Raw genomic sequence first — 15,938 nt, forward strand, 5'->3', positions numbered from 1 at the left:
CCGCCACCCCCCTCCCCCTCCGGCTCCCAGCACCCCGTCCCACGCGCGCCGCCGCCGCCGCCGTCCCCGTCCGTCCTCGCCGGGACGCCCCGCGCTCCTGCCCGCAGCCTTCGCCCACTTCCGAGGTACGCCGTTGCTCTCCTCCGGCGATTGGTTAAATCCCAACCGCACCTTCACAACTCCCAGCCTGGGCGGCCGCGCCGCCGCACGCCCGGTCCGGCACACCGTCTAGATCCGCCCCTAGTAGCATCCCGGCTCTCGGCCTCAAACGCTGGTAGCTGAACGCGCATCACCTATGCATCGCGCTACCGCAGACGCTCTACTGTTTATTGCCAATCCCACATACCACTGACGCTGCACAGTAAAAATTTCCCCTTTACGATTGTTTCCGTGCGAGCCTTGTAGCTCTACTTCTGCGGTCTCTAACAAGATTGTATCTTAGATAGTTCTGTTGATTTTTCTTGCCGTAAAATCCGCCTCTGTTAATTCGTTGCACATTTTTTTGCAGCTGTCAAGGAAGAGAGCAATGGACGTCCACAGGGCAGAGCCTCCCCATACAGGAGCCGCTGCTCTAGACCCCCGACGGGCCGAGGCCGCCAACAGGCACGTGAGGGCGCTGAATACCCAGTTTGCAAGGTTGGACACTTCTTCATCTGCTATAGCTCGCCTCGCGTCATCTCAGTCACTTGATCTGGAATTTTGTGGTGTGCATTGTCCTATCATGTTTATTGTTTCAGCTCATAAATAGTCCTTAGTCATCCCATAAAGAATATTTAGTTACTACCATATTTTTAGAGATCCTTGAATACGATTTTTTATAGTGCATTTTCAGCATTCATGCTGCGTATTCCCCCTGGTGCGATGTGAGAAAACACTCATCTACCTGTTTGTTTTGAGCAGCTGGGTGCAATCGCAGTTGCAAAACCATCCGGCCGAACTTTGGGAGGATGGCATGAAAGATTACTTATCCCATGCTTCTGAAATAATGGTAAGCTTCACAAGCTTGTAAGGTGTTTTCTTTATTCAACAGTCCTTAACTAGAGATTTAATATTTTCCAGTGGCCAATGATAAAAATGTATCGCTATCACAATTTGCTTTGTTTTGTGCGTGGCGTGCATGTGTAGTGGATTTGTGGATGATACAGAGTATAATTTACTTCCTGAGTTGCTAGGATTAGTTTAAAATAACTAGGAATTTTCGAACAAATAGATATCAACAGTGTTCACAAACAGACAACAATGTGAAGATGAACCATGTTATGAGTACGAATATCAAACTACCACATGCCCTTGTTTTCATTTAGAGTAAAGTAGGATTCCGTTCCGTTGCTTTGAGTTGGACTCTCTCCAACTCCAATGTACAAGGAGCTATAGGCTGTATGTGAATCTCAAGTTATCAGTAAAGTTAGCCTCGTCCCTAAACCTTTCTCTTTCCTTGCTGCCTATTGTGCCCTCAACGGTGCCTACCCTTCAAGTGCTTGTCGGCCATCAAGCTCCTGCCTCTCACGGTTACACCCTTTGATCTAAAGGCTCTAACGATCTGGTATCAGAGCCAGGTTACAGCTTCTCGAGTGTGTAACTAATAAGTCAGTTGTCATCTTTTCAAGTGTGTTACTGATAAATATGATTAGCAGACCATCCAATTACTATACTATGCAACCTTCCATGCAATAAAAAACTATTTTTAAATTGTAATTGATGACACCCTCCTGTTCACAAAAAGGTGACGTTTTGGACATGTCTTGAGTCAAAACTCTGAAAACTTTGACCTTCTATATTGTTGTTAATATTTAGACTGGAAACTTGAAAATCATATGCATGGATATGTGTAAAGAACTATTTTTTCAGAATTTGAACTATTGATCAATGCTAGATTTGACGACTGTCAATATCCGAACGTCACTTTTTCGTTAACTGGATGGTGTATTGTTTTGCCAGCACATACTACTTTTGAACTTGTCACCTATTGGGTACTGCTTAGATGGTATTTTGGCACTTCAGATGTTATGTGAGCAGTCAGTCAGATTTCTCTTAAAGTCATAATGTCTTGATCTCATGTTATTCTCTCCCCCTTAGGAAAGTTTCAAGGATGTTGTCAATTGGCTTAGGCAGAATAAAGCAGGTACGACAGCTCTTTCATCCCCAAGTCCAGCCAATGAGGAGAAGACTACTACGCCGGCAACTGTCAATAGCAAGTTTATGGTACAGCCAGGATCAGATAATGGACAGAAGAGTCCAACTACAGGAGCCAGCTCCCTAGCTTTTCAGAACTCAAGCTCACCGAATATGTTCTCACTCCCTTCTCAGAAGAAAACGGCACCTTTTGGCAGTATAACTATTCACCACTTTATACCTTTATATGCCAAATTGTATTTCGCTTGTTGTATTTTTTTTGCAGACTTGGTAGTTATATATTTATTATGTTGATTGTCTCATAATGATGTGCAGGCATATTTGATAACAAGGACACACCTGGCGACAGCAGCAAATCGACTTTCCAGTTTGGTGGAAATAACGGCTTTTCAACACCAACTAACACGCCTGGCGATAGCAGCAAATCGACTTTCCAGTTTGGTGGAAATAACGGCTTTTCAACACCAACTACCCCGTCCATTTTTTCTACCCCTGGTTCCAGTTTTAACATGCCAGCCCCAACACTGTTTTCAATGAACCAGCAACCAATTTTCACTGGTATTTTACTTCTCTTTTGCTTGGCATTAGTGTGTCCTTTATGATTGGTTGGTTCAGCGTATTTTTGAAAGGGAATGATAAAACTTTTAATTGTAACGGCTTATTATCATTTTAGCACTAAGGTTGTATGATTGATATATCGTCAACCCAGCCAAATCCTACTGGGCCATGTTTGTTTGTGTTTCCCTATTTATTTTATAGTCGACCGGTTCTGTCCTTGCCAAACATGTATGTTCTGCCCCAAGGAAACATTATATCCTATTTTGTGTAATGGCAATTGACAAAAAAATGCATATCAGAGCTAATATTAAGTAATATTATTTATCAAGTGCCCCAAAGTTAACCATATTTCTGTTTACATTTGACCCAAAATGTCAAATTCTCATTTCCTATGCAGTTCAGAAAAGAAAAACATGTAATTGGCTTGATGAATTCCTTGGTTTTGCCTAACACACAGACACGTGAAACTCTGATGATGAAAAGGCAATTTGATCATTCTATTGATGGTGCTGTAGGAACTGAATTGATTTTGTATTACGAGCCCTCTAGGTCGATGGGATAATCAAATGTTCTTATTGTTGTTTTTCAGGATCAGGAAACATGAAAGCTGCTGAAGCTTCAGCTGATGCGGATGAAGGTGTGTATCTACCAATTTGTTAAGTTATGGGGAAATTCCAATTGCCGCTCCACCCGTGTTAGGCTAGTCATAGTGGGAGTAACATAAGTAGTAACATAGATGCCACATAAGCAAAAAAGATGACGTGTCATGTAACTAAAGAGGAGAGAGACAAATAGAGTAACATAATATGTTACCATCACATAGCGGTTTCCAATACAAAATGAGTCTACAAAGCAATAAATGAAGATATGCATGTTACTACACCTATGACACTTCCCACTATGAAGGTGGTAACATGGACTAGTAACATATGTATGTTACTAGTCTAAGTTACTCCCCACTATGACTAGCCTTATAATTCAGTGTACATCCTCAGCTATACAACCGTCAAAGGAACACCCTCATTTAGTTATCTCTTAAACTTGCTGTAAAAGTCAACCCTCAATGCGTCTTGTAGGTGGTTTTTCCCTGCTGGTCGCAGGCATCATCTAACATTTCCACAGTGGCAAAAAGCATCGCCCGCATCAGCTAATTGTATGACATCACTGGATCATCCCCAATCTCCCCCACCCACTGTCTTTCAAGGAATGCTCAAGATTTCAGTACGAGATGCAGTTTATCATGCAAGAATGTGATTTTTTTTTGGTCTTGATTGACCTAATGGCTTGGTTATCTTGCCCCATTGTCACATTCGACGAGATCATGACTTAAAGCAAAAATTGAGTCCATCCCAAAATTAAATTATAGTCTACTTCATATGTCTAACGCTGCCAGTGAGCCGTTTTATATTCCTACTGCATTGATCCTCTTACAAGGTTGACTTGTGAGGTGTTGAGACCGAAATGTTCGACATTGCAGCTGCTCGTCGGTTTTTTTCCGCCTGGGTGGAGTATGAGCAGCGGATGAGGTAGTGTGGCACAATATGTCGAGCACTGCTATTGCATAGCACAGGCTGGAGGCAGGAGTGTGCTGTGGGGTAGTGGTTGAAGGTTTCAAAGCTAAGTGTCCACCAGCCTGTGAGTTCCAGGCCCAGCCACTCAAGATGCTAACCTGACCATATATGGCTAATTTAGATGCCATATTGACGTTTATTCCCTGGTAGGATTCCATGCCAGCAAAAAAACAATGGTGGTTTATACTGAGGGGGTACCTATACTGTTTTTTAATAGATGATGGTGTACCATAAACTTCAGTAATAATTGACTTGAGTGCACGCACGGACAGGGGTGTGTGGGTGATTTTTCTTGTCTCTTTGATATCAGGAATGCTTTGTTGTTTTAATTTACCTAGGTTCTTTCATTGCCAACCCCTATCACTGGACTCGCTCCTCAATACTTAACTCTACTCTTGTTTGAATGATCAGATGCTGAAGCCGAGCAACCAAGCAGCCCTTCTGTAAAGAAAGCAGAAGAGAAAGGAATAGTTGTTGTTCATGAAGCCAAATGCAAGGTGTATGTGAAGGTATCATTTCCGCTCTTCCCTGTTTAGCATTATACTTTTGTTCATAGATTTATAACTTGTGTTCCTCAGTGCTGCTATCCATGTGTTCTGCAAACTATGCTTAGCATGTGATTTCACAACTTTTTCCATTCATGTAGCATGATGATGCTACCAAGGGTTGGAAAGACATTGGTGTCGGTCAGCTCTCTATCAGATGTAAAGAGGGTGCAGAGAAAGCTTCGAAAGAGTCCACCCCAACAGTTGTTATCAGAAATGATGTATGTGCTCTCCCTTTTCTGCTGGCATATTGTAATCCAAGTTCATTTGTCTTCAGTTGCCTCTCAAACGTGAAATGCCTGCATCTTATATAGTTTTGCAAAGTATTCCACTCCTGTAACTGTTATACTATTGGTGTGGTTGCTCAACTTCTCTGTTCCTGAAAAGTAGATCAGATTCTTTTGTCGTTTCATACAGCATTTAGTGCGGTAGACACTTTTTTTTAAAAAATATTTGTAACATTTTGGCTGCAGGTTGTTTGAAATCGCCCTTCCCCCTTTAGTTATACTACTGTAAGGTTATTTCTGGTTGCGAACAAGATATTAATGACTGACTGCTGGTCGCAGGTTGGCAAAATTCTTCTGAATGCTATGATCTACAAGGGGATAAAGATGAGTGTTCAAAAGAACACAGTTGCCTCAATATTTCACACTTCAGTAAGTACCACCCCCTCCGATGTGTGCACCGCATATGTCACCCAGTACGACGGCTCTGATCCGTGCTGTATTTTCACAGGATGCGCAGTCTGAATCAGATGGTGGCAATGTTGTAGCTCGAACATACTTACTCCGACTGAAAAACGAAGAGGCGGCTACAAACTTGTCAGCGGTGATCAAAGAGAACGCACCGCTGGACTGATCCTGTATGGCCTGCATTAATTATCTTCTTGAAGGTTTGCTTTTGGCAATATTGGTAATGTTTAGAGGGGCTCGATAACTTGCTGCGACGGGCCAAGGGATGCCTTGCCGAGTTTTTGTCACCGAGTTACACACCTAAGAAGCACGCCTGGATGAATTTTTGATGTCTAGTATGTTTAGCTGGTCGTGTTGTATCACCTGTTCTTTATTTGTTGATGACAGTGTGTTGTAGCACCTGTTGGCTCCAGTAAGGTTACGCCTTGTTAATGCTAACGAGGCAACGTATCGTGTCGGTGGCCTGAACTACACAGTTGAAAACCATTTCTAGGCCATCCTGTGATGTTCAGCCATGGAATTGCCTGTTGCTTGAACCTTGCAATCTGGATTTAAGTGGTGAATTATCTCGCTATTGCGGAACAAGAGAGCAATTTCATTGCTTCGGTTTGCGGAAATGTTTTTCATTAGCAGTACCTAGGTGAGGTGGCTGCAATGTATTCTTCTGAGATATATTTACCTTTGTTCCAAATATTTTTGAAGTCTTAGGTTTGCCCCAGGTCAAAATTCTCAAGTCTGACCATGTACATAAATTATTTAATATTTGCACCATGAAATATATACAATGCGAAAGCACATTGCACAATGAATCTGATAAAACTAATTTGGTGTTGTAGATGTTTGGTATATTTTTCAATAGATCTGGTCAAACTTAAGATATTTCACTTATAACAAACAGAGAGCTTCAAATACTTTGAAACGGCCGAGGGTTTTTCACAGTTACTGTAGGAATCTCAGGCATGTGAGCCATTGCGCTCCCAAAGGCGCCAATTCAAACGTTCCATTCATCCACCGCAGCACCGGAGAGCCCCAACGCATGAACAAAGTAAATGCCGACGAGGCTGAGGCTCCCATGCATTGCACCACCAGCTCCAGCTACAAATACTACATTGTGCACGCATCACGTCGATCACCGGTACAACTTGTACTCAACCAAGGACAATGCTCCGTGCTCTGCTTCTCCTGCTCGCCACCGCCGCCCTGCTGTCCGGCGATGCGGCCGCCGGCACGGGCAGCGGCGACAAGCCGACCCCGCCATGCTCGCCCCCCGACCGTGCCGCGCTGCTCGGCTTCAAGGCCGGCATCACCGCCGACACGACGGGCATCCTCGCCACGTGGGCCGGCGACGACTGCTGCGGCGGCGGGTGGGAGGGCGTGGCCTGCGACGCCGCCACGGGGAGGGTCGTGTCGCTGCGCCTGGAGTCGCAGCGGGGTCGCCACATGGCGGGCGCCATCTCCCCTTCCCTCGGCGGCCTCGAGTTCCTCGAGTCCCTGGTGATCCGCGACATGGGGCGACTCGTCGGCGCCGTCCCGGACGCCCTCTCGCGGCTCACGCGCCTCCAGCAGCTCTACCTCGAGGGCAACGCGCTGGCCGGCGGGGTACCCGGGAAGGCGCTGTCCAAGATGACCTCCCTCCGATACCTCTCGCTCGCCGGCAACCGGCTGGAGGGCCCGCTGCCGCCGGAGCTCGGGCGCCTTCGCGGTCTCGAGCAGATCAACCTCGCCGGGAACCGCCTCACCGGCGGGATCCCGTCGAGCTACGGGAACCTGTCCAGCCTGGCGTACCTCGACCTGAGCGGCAACCTTCTGTCAGGCGTCGTCCCGGAATTTGTAGGGCAGCGGTTCAAGAGCCTGGCGCTGCTGGACTTGAGCAACAACAGCTTCTCCGGCGAGCTGCCGGCGTCGTTATACACCTTGCGTGACCTTGCCGACCTGTCGCTGAGCCACAACAAGATCGCCGGCAGGATTCCACCGCAGATCGGCAGCCTCCGGTCTCTGAACTCTCTCGCCCTCGATGACAACCTGCTCGCAGGCCCCATTCCGAAGTCACTGTTCGGCCTGCCGAAGCTGTGGCGCCTCGACCTGTCCAAGAACAAGCTCAACGGCGCTCTGCCCGACTTCGCGGGCGGCGGGAGCCTGAAGTGGCTCGACGTGTCGAGGAACGCCATCGGCGGCCAGATACCGAGCTCGATCTCGAAGCTGCATGGCCTGGAGAGGCTGGACATCTCCCGGAACAGAGTCGGGGGCGTCATCCCGGCAACCATGGCGGCCATGGCGAGCTTGGAGTGGCTGGACCTCTCCAGCAACGCCATCGTCGGGAGGATACCGGATAACTTCACGAGGATGGCGGGCGTCCGGCACGCGAGCTTCAGAGGGAACAAGCTGTGCGGGCGGATACCGCAGGCCGCGCCGTTCAACCGGTTCCCCGCGGCGGCGTACGCGCACAACCTGTGCCTGTGCGGCAAGCCGCTGCCGCCGTGCAGGAAGATTAGCTAGCTAGTGTCATGCAGTGCTTCGTGTGTCAAAATTGCACCGCACACTCATAATTCAATAAGAGAATGAAAAAAATGTGGTGCAATACTTATCATACATAGTTGGTTAACAATTTTTTTGGATTTATAATTATCACCATTGTTGGTTTTGTGATAGCTAACCGGACTTGCCATCCGGTTTTATAGTTGCTCAACCTTACAAGTCCTTTTCCAGTGTAAAATGGCTCTTGGGCACAAGAACGAGTGTTAAATGTCAATTTTACCCTTTATGTATTTGAAATATTTTCTGCTTTTCCTCCCAAATACAACGGATGCCAGAGTTGTAGATTATATACAACCATTATTAACAATAACATGTGAATGTAGTAGTATAACAGAATCTCCACGGTCATTGAAATTGACACCAAATTCAACAGCCCTTCAATGAAAATGTTGTTCCATGACATGAAGTAGAAAATGGCGAACCTTCAACGGAAACGCATAAGAAAATAGAATGCCCAAATGAGGTCTGAATTTTAGTTTCAATTTACGTCTAGGAAACTGCCAAAGGCAATTTAGGCCCTTGTACTAATTAAGCCTTAGTTCCTATGAACCATCGTGAAACTTTGCTCTGTTTCTCGTAGATTCCTGAATTTTATTGTGCTCTCGATGTGGATACACAAGGATGAGTTCATCGTTGTCCGGGTCCCTCTGGCACACCTTCTCCACTACCGTGCTCCCTAACCACATCAAGACAAACATGCCACTTTCCACCTCCAAAAAGACGAACTCTGCATTGTCCCCGACCCCGACCACCGAAAAACCCGCGACTGTCTACTGCGCAAGATGGCCACATGTCTCGCCTCTTCCGACGTTGTCCCGGTCCAAGGCTAGCGGCACCAGACCTGCAACTGAAACCTAGCCACCACATGGAAAAATTAAAAGTGATCGCCGTCACTAGAGTATTCATTGTGGTCGTCGTCATGCTCAAATGCTCGCGACAGGACCAGGATGCCGAAGTACTGGTACCTGACGTCGTCCGAGAGCTGTTGAACAAAGAAGCTCACCATGGCCAAGTCTAACCCGAGGATGTATCCAGCCATGGTCACCGTGTAGATCCTGCCGCGGAGGAGCACAATTATTTTGGGGATTATGTCTAACGGATCTAGGAGCTTTGCGTTGGCGATATGGACTATCCGTGCTGCCAGATCCGGGAAGATCTAGAGATTAATTTGAAGGAATTGGGGGTGGAATCGAGATGTATCCAACCCGAAGAGGCTTGTGTTTCTCTATACAAGTAATTAAGTATAATAGTTCAGTCATTAGCTGGAAGATAGGATACGCTACAGTCCTCTAGGATGGTTGTTATATAGCCTTGACATGTTAAAAAGTAAAACAGTAGAGTAAGTGCAATGTATCCATCAGGTGAGCCATGTGAGCCATTGGATGGCAATCCCGCCTGGACTGTGGGTCACTGGATACTGAATGAAACGGTATATGCCTATGACAAGTGATGCCTGACGTTGCTCCCCCGTAAATTGCGACAACTCCTCATGGCGATGATGCTTGGGGTACTCCATTGCTCACTACAGGAAAAACTGTGGGAAAGTGTACTTGATATAGTCGGTGTCCTCCTAGGTTGACTCTTCTAGCAACAAAATTGTTCACTGAACTAACCACTGTACCACCAGAGTGTTGTTGCGAGGTATCTGATGAACCTGCAAAGCAGCAGCTGGTGAAATATTCAGTGTGCCGCCCTCGTTTACCACTGGTAAGTAAGGACTTGAAATGGCTTTCGGTCCATGGTGCTATTTTAGCCGGCTGGCTTGGAAACACATGGTGTATGCGGACGTGTTTAGGGAATTGTAGTTTGTATGCTATATTATCCACTCACTAAATGATTATGAATGTCTTGTAGTACTTATGTTGGACCTTCACTGTGAACAAAAGCCAAAAGCAGTCAGGAGATAGGGACCATATTTAATTAAATGAGATCTCCCACTTTGAATTGACGCCCACTCCTAATAAGATCTACACATCTTTTCATGAGATATTGAACCACCTGGAGGTTTTGTTTCACTTTGTTAGTCATGTTTTGTCTAGCTTCTAGGAATTCCACAACATCAAGTCCAAACACGATCATCGAAGGAGGGCCATAGAGCTTGATGATGTTGTCTATGAAGCCTTTTGCAATTTATTCATCTGTGTAGTCGTGTGTCATGGGAAGGAAATGAGCATACTTTGTGAATCTATCCACCACTACAATCATTACTTTTTTCCATTCGGAATTTGGCAAACAATTTTGTATATGGTGTATTACAATTTATAAATGAATATTCCTCATACATTTATAATAAACATGTTTACTTTGTTTTCTTACCTAAAAATGCACTAAACAAATACTCATAATGTCTCCAAATTTAATATATCATCGACAGAAACACATATAAGAAGCCTAAACAATATAAACACAACTTCAAATAGGTGGCCATAAGGACTCTAACATACCTCTTAAGGGATTGTACCTCTACTCTAGTAGTTAAGTGAGCAAGGCTCGCTTTCTGTACTAAATATTTAAAATACTGATGCCTGTTTTCATAGTGTCCTATAAAAATAAATGTGCTAAATTTAATTAAAATATGTTCGTAGAAATTGTGTTAGTCTTCGTAAATTTTTTAGTGTCTCTTAACAGAACAATTTCTTCATAAATATAATGTTTTCTATAGATTGAAGAACATTACAAAGCATAAGAAAAGGTATAACATTACAGGTTGTTTAAGTGTTATGTCTTTAGCATCTTTATTTATTGTAAATGATAGTTCTAGAGCACACAAGTCTAATAAATATCTTGACACAATTTTTTCGGTATGATTATTTAGCTAACTTTAACTTAAATAAATCATTTGCAGTGTATGATTCTCTTTTCGTTGCTCAAACAACGTGGCTGAATCTCCTCCATATTCCCTTAATTAGTTGTTGCTTGTTGGTGTTTTAATTTCTTTGCTCTTTATTGGTCAAGTCTAGCAATTATGTTCTGAAGGCTTGATTAATGAACTAGAAATGTGTGCATGCTTCTCCTGGAATGAAAGGATACACTACGAAGGGATTTAGAGCACAGTCTAGGAATTTAGCACTAGAGCATCACTATTTGGTGAACGAGCTTGGGTATTTTACGCCCTTAAACAAATTAGCCTCACCGACACCTCACTAGAGGAGAGCCATTGAGCTACCATAATTTGCCCATGTTGGCATACGACTTTCTGAGCACCAACCTCTTCTCTGGCGTAGCCCTAGAAATCATGGAGCCTGTCCTACTGAACAATGAGTCAATGCCAGCTTCTCCGGCGAGATGTTTGCTTCTGTCACTGCCTTTCCTAACCTTACCGATCTATATTTGAGCCATAACAAGATTAGAGATGGAATTCCACCGCATATCGCAATCACGTTGTCTTTTCATTAACAATGTGTCGGCGAATGTATTCTGGAATCCTGCTGCCAATGTGCTTCTTCTTTGACATGTTGAAGTGCTCGTAGGCTCCATTTCGAGGTCATTGCTCGGCTTGCAAAAGTCTTGGGCGCGCCTGTGACATATTAACTATTAAAGAGCAAGCTCACCTCTGAGCTGCCTAAATTAATTAGCTAGAGTTTGAAGTCGGTCATCATTTTAAAGAACCCAAGGTGTGCCATGCTAATACATCTCAGTCATATCTATAACTTTTGATTGTTTCATGCCAATATTCTATAACTTTCATATAATTTTGGCAATTTTTATACTATTTTTTGGGACTAACATATTGATCCAGAGCCCAGTGCCAGTTCCTGTTTGTTGCATGTTTTTTGTTTCGCAGAATATCCATACCAAACGAAGTCCAAACACGATAAAAATTGACGGAGATTTTTTTGGAGTATATTGATACCGTTTTTGCTCACTTTTATTACTTGTTACCTTGCCGTTTTTATAATTTTAGATTACAAAAACCTATATCTACCATCCATATTGCACTTGTATCACCATCTCTTCGCCGACCTAGTGCACCTATACAATTTACCATTGTATTGGATGTGTTGGGGACACAAGAGACTCTTTGTTATTTGGTTGCAGGGTTGTTTGAGAGAGACCATCTTCATCCTACACCTCCCATGGATTGATAAATCTTAGGTCATCCACTTGAGGGAAATTTGCTACTGTCCTATAAATCTCTGTACTTGGAGGCCCAACAACATCTACAAGAAGAAGGTTGAGTAGTAGACATCAGCTATGTTTAACTAAATTATGAATTTACAATGAAAGTGTGTCAAAGTATGAATTACTACCATTTATTTATTATTTGCTGATGAAGTGTGGCCGTTCTTTTTCGTGAGCTTGACCCGACTAGCAACACATGTGCGTTTTGATTTTTGAAATGATGACAACTTAAGTTTTAATATAATTTTATGTATTTTTGAAATGCCACATTTCAAACTCTAGGAGGCTAGGATAGTGCATCAGTTCATATCTAACATATCTAACCGAAACCTAGATATTTAGCCCCTTAAACCTTAACTCCTCAAATTTGCGGAGTTGTAGAAAAGCTGTTTATAACCAAACTCCTAAAGAATTTTCTTTGCCAATCCTTCTATGCTTTGGCTGACATACTCCATTTCAAGCATATATTTGCACACATATCAAATTCAAATTTGAACCAAGGTTCACACAATTCATGAACATAAAAAAGATCAAATTTACAGATATAATTATTCTAATTCAAACACGTGAAAGGGTCCAAATGATTGTCAAAGCTTGGCATAAGCCGGATTAGGTGCAAACTAATCCTTGACAAGCTTCCATGGCCTTATGCTTTATCCCGATTAATGTACAAGTGGCTGAACCGTCATCCTAATCTCAGATGTCGAAAGTCCTCCTGAACGATCACTGCAATGCCATCTCAAAATCACCATCATCTTCTTCTTCCTCCTCTAAAGAAGAGCCAATGAAGAATATCTCCGTTGACATCTTCATCTAGTTATTACAATATTTTATGTTGAATTTGATTGCAAAAAACAGTAAAACAACATCAATGAAAAATAAAGAAAAATAATCACCTAGCTAATTCGTCAAACACGATGAGAGCGGAATTGCGGCAACGCCTAGGCTGTGGGTGGACAGCGTGACTTAGGGGATGGCCTTCAGGCTTTGATAAGTAAGAATATCCTCAAAGTCATGCTTGCTCGTTGCAAACCAAGCCCGTCGTGGCCGAACTTCGGCTTTCGAATGATCACCGGAATGTTCGAGATTCCGGCGGCGTTGAGCTTTTTTGCAGGTGCTCTACGACATTATGGTCATCTGCCGTTTCCATTTTCGACGGAATGAAGTCGACAGTGGCCATATTCGTCCACAAGCTCCAGGCATCATGGGAAGGAGGGAGATATGCGGCGATTCCAGTAGTGGTGTCAGCCGACGAGCGAATCTACCATGGGCCGAGAGATCGGCATGGTTGCGGGTCCGGTGCGTCAGCCGGCGTGCACAGTAGTCGTTGAGGAAAATGAAATCGGCGGAGGCGGCGCCAGGGGTGGAGGTCGTCGAGTGAGAGGTAGCAGGAACCTGAAGCTGAAGGGGATCTTTTTGCAGAGAACTTGTTTGGGGGCCTCAAAATTAAGAGCCGGCAGAGGCTTCTTCTAAAAAAATTGGAGCAGTTGAAGGAATTTGGATAGGTGCGGCTTAACTCATAAGGCTGGTCATAGTGGGAATAACATAGTAAGTAACATAACATATCCCGAGACAAGTTTGCTTATGTGGCAGCTAATTAATAAAAAGAGAGGTGTTTGGAGTAACTTATTATGTTACCATCACATAGCGTTTGCCAAAAAAAGTTGAGTCTACAAGCTAATAAATGCAACCATATATGTTCCTTTGCACTATAAAGATGATAAACTTAGACTACCAGTGTCATGTGCTCTCCATTATGACCAGTATAAAAGAACTTTGGAACTGATTCTCGACCCCCACCTACTCATGACGCCCCGCCTGTGAAAACCACACATATGGACTGCGTTCATGAGCCAATATCTTCTCTTTATTATCTTCTCCAAAGAAACTCATCGCAAACGAATACACCTCGGATCTTATTTACTTCACTAAAAATAATGAATATGCGAGCCAAAAATAAATAATAAATTTACAGCACTATCCATCTCTACCATCTGCCGATCGATCTCAATCAACATAGATCGACAGGAATGGGGACGAGACCTCGGTAATTATCCTACCTACATGACACACGTATATATGCACAATCCGTGCACGGCTCAAACGGTTTGAGAACGATCTACCTAGTAGGCTTGAGCTTGAAGGTGCAGGTGTTGGAGCGGATGCGGAGCCGCGTGCCGGCCTCGAGGCTGTCCACCACCAGGCTACACCGCGCCTTCCCGGTCATCGTCCACAGCTTGAGGGCGCCAAACTTGATGCGGATGGGCACGCGCGCGGTGACCGTGAGCGGCACGAACCCGGCCTGCCGCTGCTGGGCCAGCTGCGCGGCCACGGCGCTGTCGAGCCTCGTCTCCCCCTGGAGCGTGATGAGCGGCCGCACCGTGCTGCGGTGGCCCTGGTAGAGCGCCGGGAACGCGCCGCGGCACAGCTCGGTGCCGTTGAAGGAGGCGGCGACCCAGCCGCCGTCGTAGTACACCCCGATGCGCCGGTTCGGGTTGTCCGTTATCACCTGCACCTCGAACGCGTCGGACACCGTCATGGAGGTGGTGTTCACGTCGAACCGGGTGGCGGTGAGCCGCTCCACGCGGAACGTGGGGATCTTGGGGCGGAACACGGCGTAGAGGATCCCCGCCGTGGCGCCGAGCGCGACGACGAGCACGATCAGCACCAGCAGCGTGCAGCACACGCACCGGCAGCACCGGCTGTGCCGCTTCCGCCGAGGTGCCTTCAGAGGCGCCGGCGCGCCCGGCGCAGGGGCGGTGATCGGCAGCCGGTCGCCGTAGCCGCCGCTGGGTGGCGGTGGCAGCTTGTCCTTGTTTTGCTCCGGCACCGGGGGCGGCGCGCCGTCGACGATCACCGGGTGGACCCGGTGGTAGCTTGCCATGCTCTCTTCACCTGGCTGGCTGGTTAGCTCCTAGTTGCTTGCTTGCTTCTTACAGCAGGTAGAAGTATTGCAGAACGAAGATGTTCAAAGCTACCGATGAAGTGGGGGTTGAGATGTGATCGGGTCCAAGTTTATACGTGATGGCTGGTGTCAAGGTGGTGCGTTGGTTGGTGCTGCTTGGGTTTCTTTCTAGCTGTCGAGCTTTCTTCCGGTCTCGAACCTTGACTTGGCTGCTATGGCGCGCGTGATTGACTTGGGCCTTCTTACTACCATTTTCTTCGTTGAAACAGTGGCCGTCTCACATGTGTCTCTGTTCTCATGGGCACTCGTGTCTCTTTCCAGAGATTTTGTGTGAACTTTTCTGGCTCCCTCCATGTGCAGGCAGATGTAGGAGTACTACTAGCTAGTCGTACGCGACTACGCGTTATGTGTGTCCATCGAGCCAGGCATTTAGTCATGTGCTCATGAGCTTGTCACGTTGCACTTCGATCGAGTCCATCGTGTTGAATGGTCGCAACCGAGTAAGGACATGTAATTACCGACGAGATCGGTCGTGTAAATCGTCACAACGATCTCCATCGTGTCACGGGATGCCTCAGCGCTGTCGTGGGTCAGGTGAAAGTCGGGAATAGATTAATGTGTATCCGGCAATGCATCAGCGGGGACGCTATCGCTGAATAATTGCCCGGAAGATGCCTCTCAGCCGTGCAGCCGTGCAGGTGGTAGTAAGCGTGTGTGATTACGTTGACCGGTGGTTGTGTGTTGAACATTAATCAGGCCGGCCGGCCAGGGACGCCGGGACGGTGCGTCTGGGGAAGGGGGAGCTTCATGCGTGACGTGATCCACGGCTGCGGACGGGCGACCTCTCTCTTTCACATTCGCACATCGGCAACGCGTG

The 15,938-nt window shown here is 45.8% G+C and overlaps 3 protein-coding genes across 3 annotated transcripts; 2 read left to right on the forward strand and 1 right to left on the reverse strand.

Annotated features, from left to right (window-relative positions):
* The first annotated feature begins 13 nt into the window (after positions 1-13).
* On the forward strand, positions 14-6,116 carry LOC119366388. Its single transcript, XM_037632114.1, has 10 exons — positions 14-125; positions 509-636; positions 901-988; positions 2,077-2,329; positions 2,449-2,691; positions 3,281-3,328; positions 4,674-4,771; positions 4,909-5,028; positions 5,374-5,463; positions 5,543-6,116. Exons 2-10 carry the CDS (start codon positions 527-529, stop codon positions 5,663-5,665), a joined length of 1,173 nt encoding a protein of 390 aa, XP_037488011.1. The 5' UTR covers positions 14-125; positions 509-526; the 3' UTR covers positions 5,666-6,116.
* A 521-nt stretch (positions 6,117-6,637) lies between these two features.
* LOC119368847 (LRR receptor-like serine/threonine-protein kinase FLS2) lies at positions 6,638-8,067 on the forward strand. Its single transcript, XM_037633984.1, has one exon. It carries the CDS (start codon positions 6,661-6,663, stop codon positions 7,993-7,995), a length of 1,335 nt encoding a protein of 444 aa, XP_037489881.1. The 5' UTR covers positions 6,638-6,660; the 3' UTR covers positions 7,996-8,067.
* Positions 8,068-14,048: 5,981 nt separating this feature from the next.
* LOC119368848 (NDR1/HIN1-like protein 6) lies at positions 14,049-15,144 on the reverse strand. Its single transcript, XM_037633985.1, has one exon. It carries the CDS (start codon positions 15,038-15,040, stop codon positions 14,276-14,278), a length of 765 nt encoding a protein of 254 aa, XP_037489882.1. The 5' UTR covers positions 15,041-15,144; the 3' UTR covers positions 14,049-14,275.
* Positions 15,145-15,938: the final 794 nt, after the last annotated feature.

The sequence above is a fragment of the Triticum dicoccoides genome, chromosome 2B (assembly GCF_002162155.2).
Source record: "Triticum dicoccoides isolate Atlit2015 ecotype Zavitan chromosome 2B, WEW_v2.0, whole genome shotgun sequence".
Lineage (NCBI taxonomy): Eukaryota > Viridiplantae > Streptophyta > Magnoliopsida > Poales > Poaceae > Triticum > Triticum dicoccoides.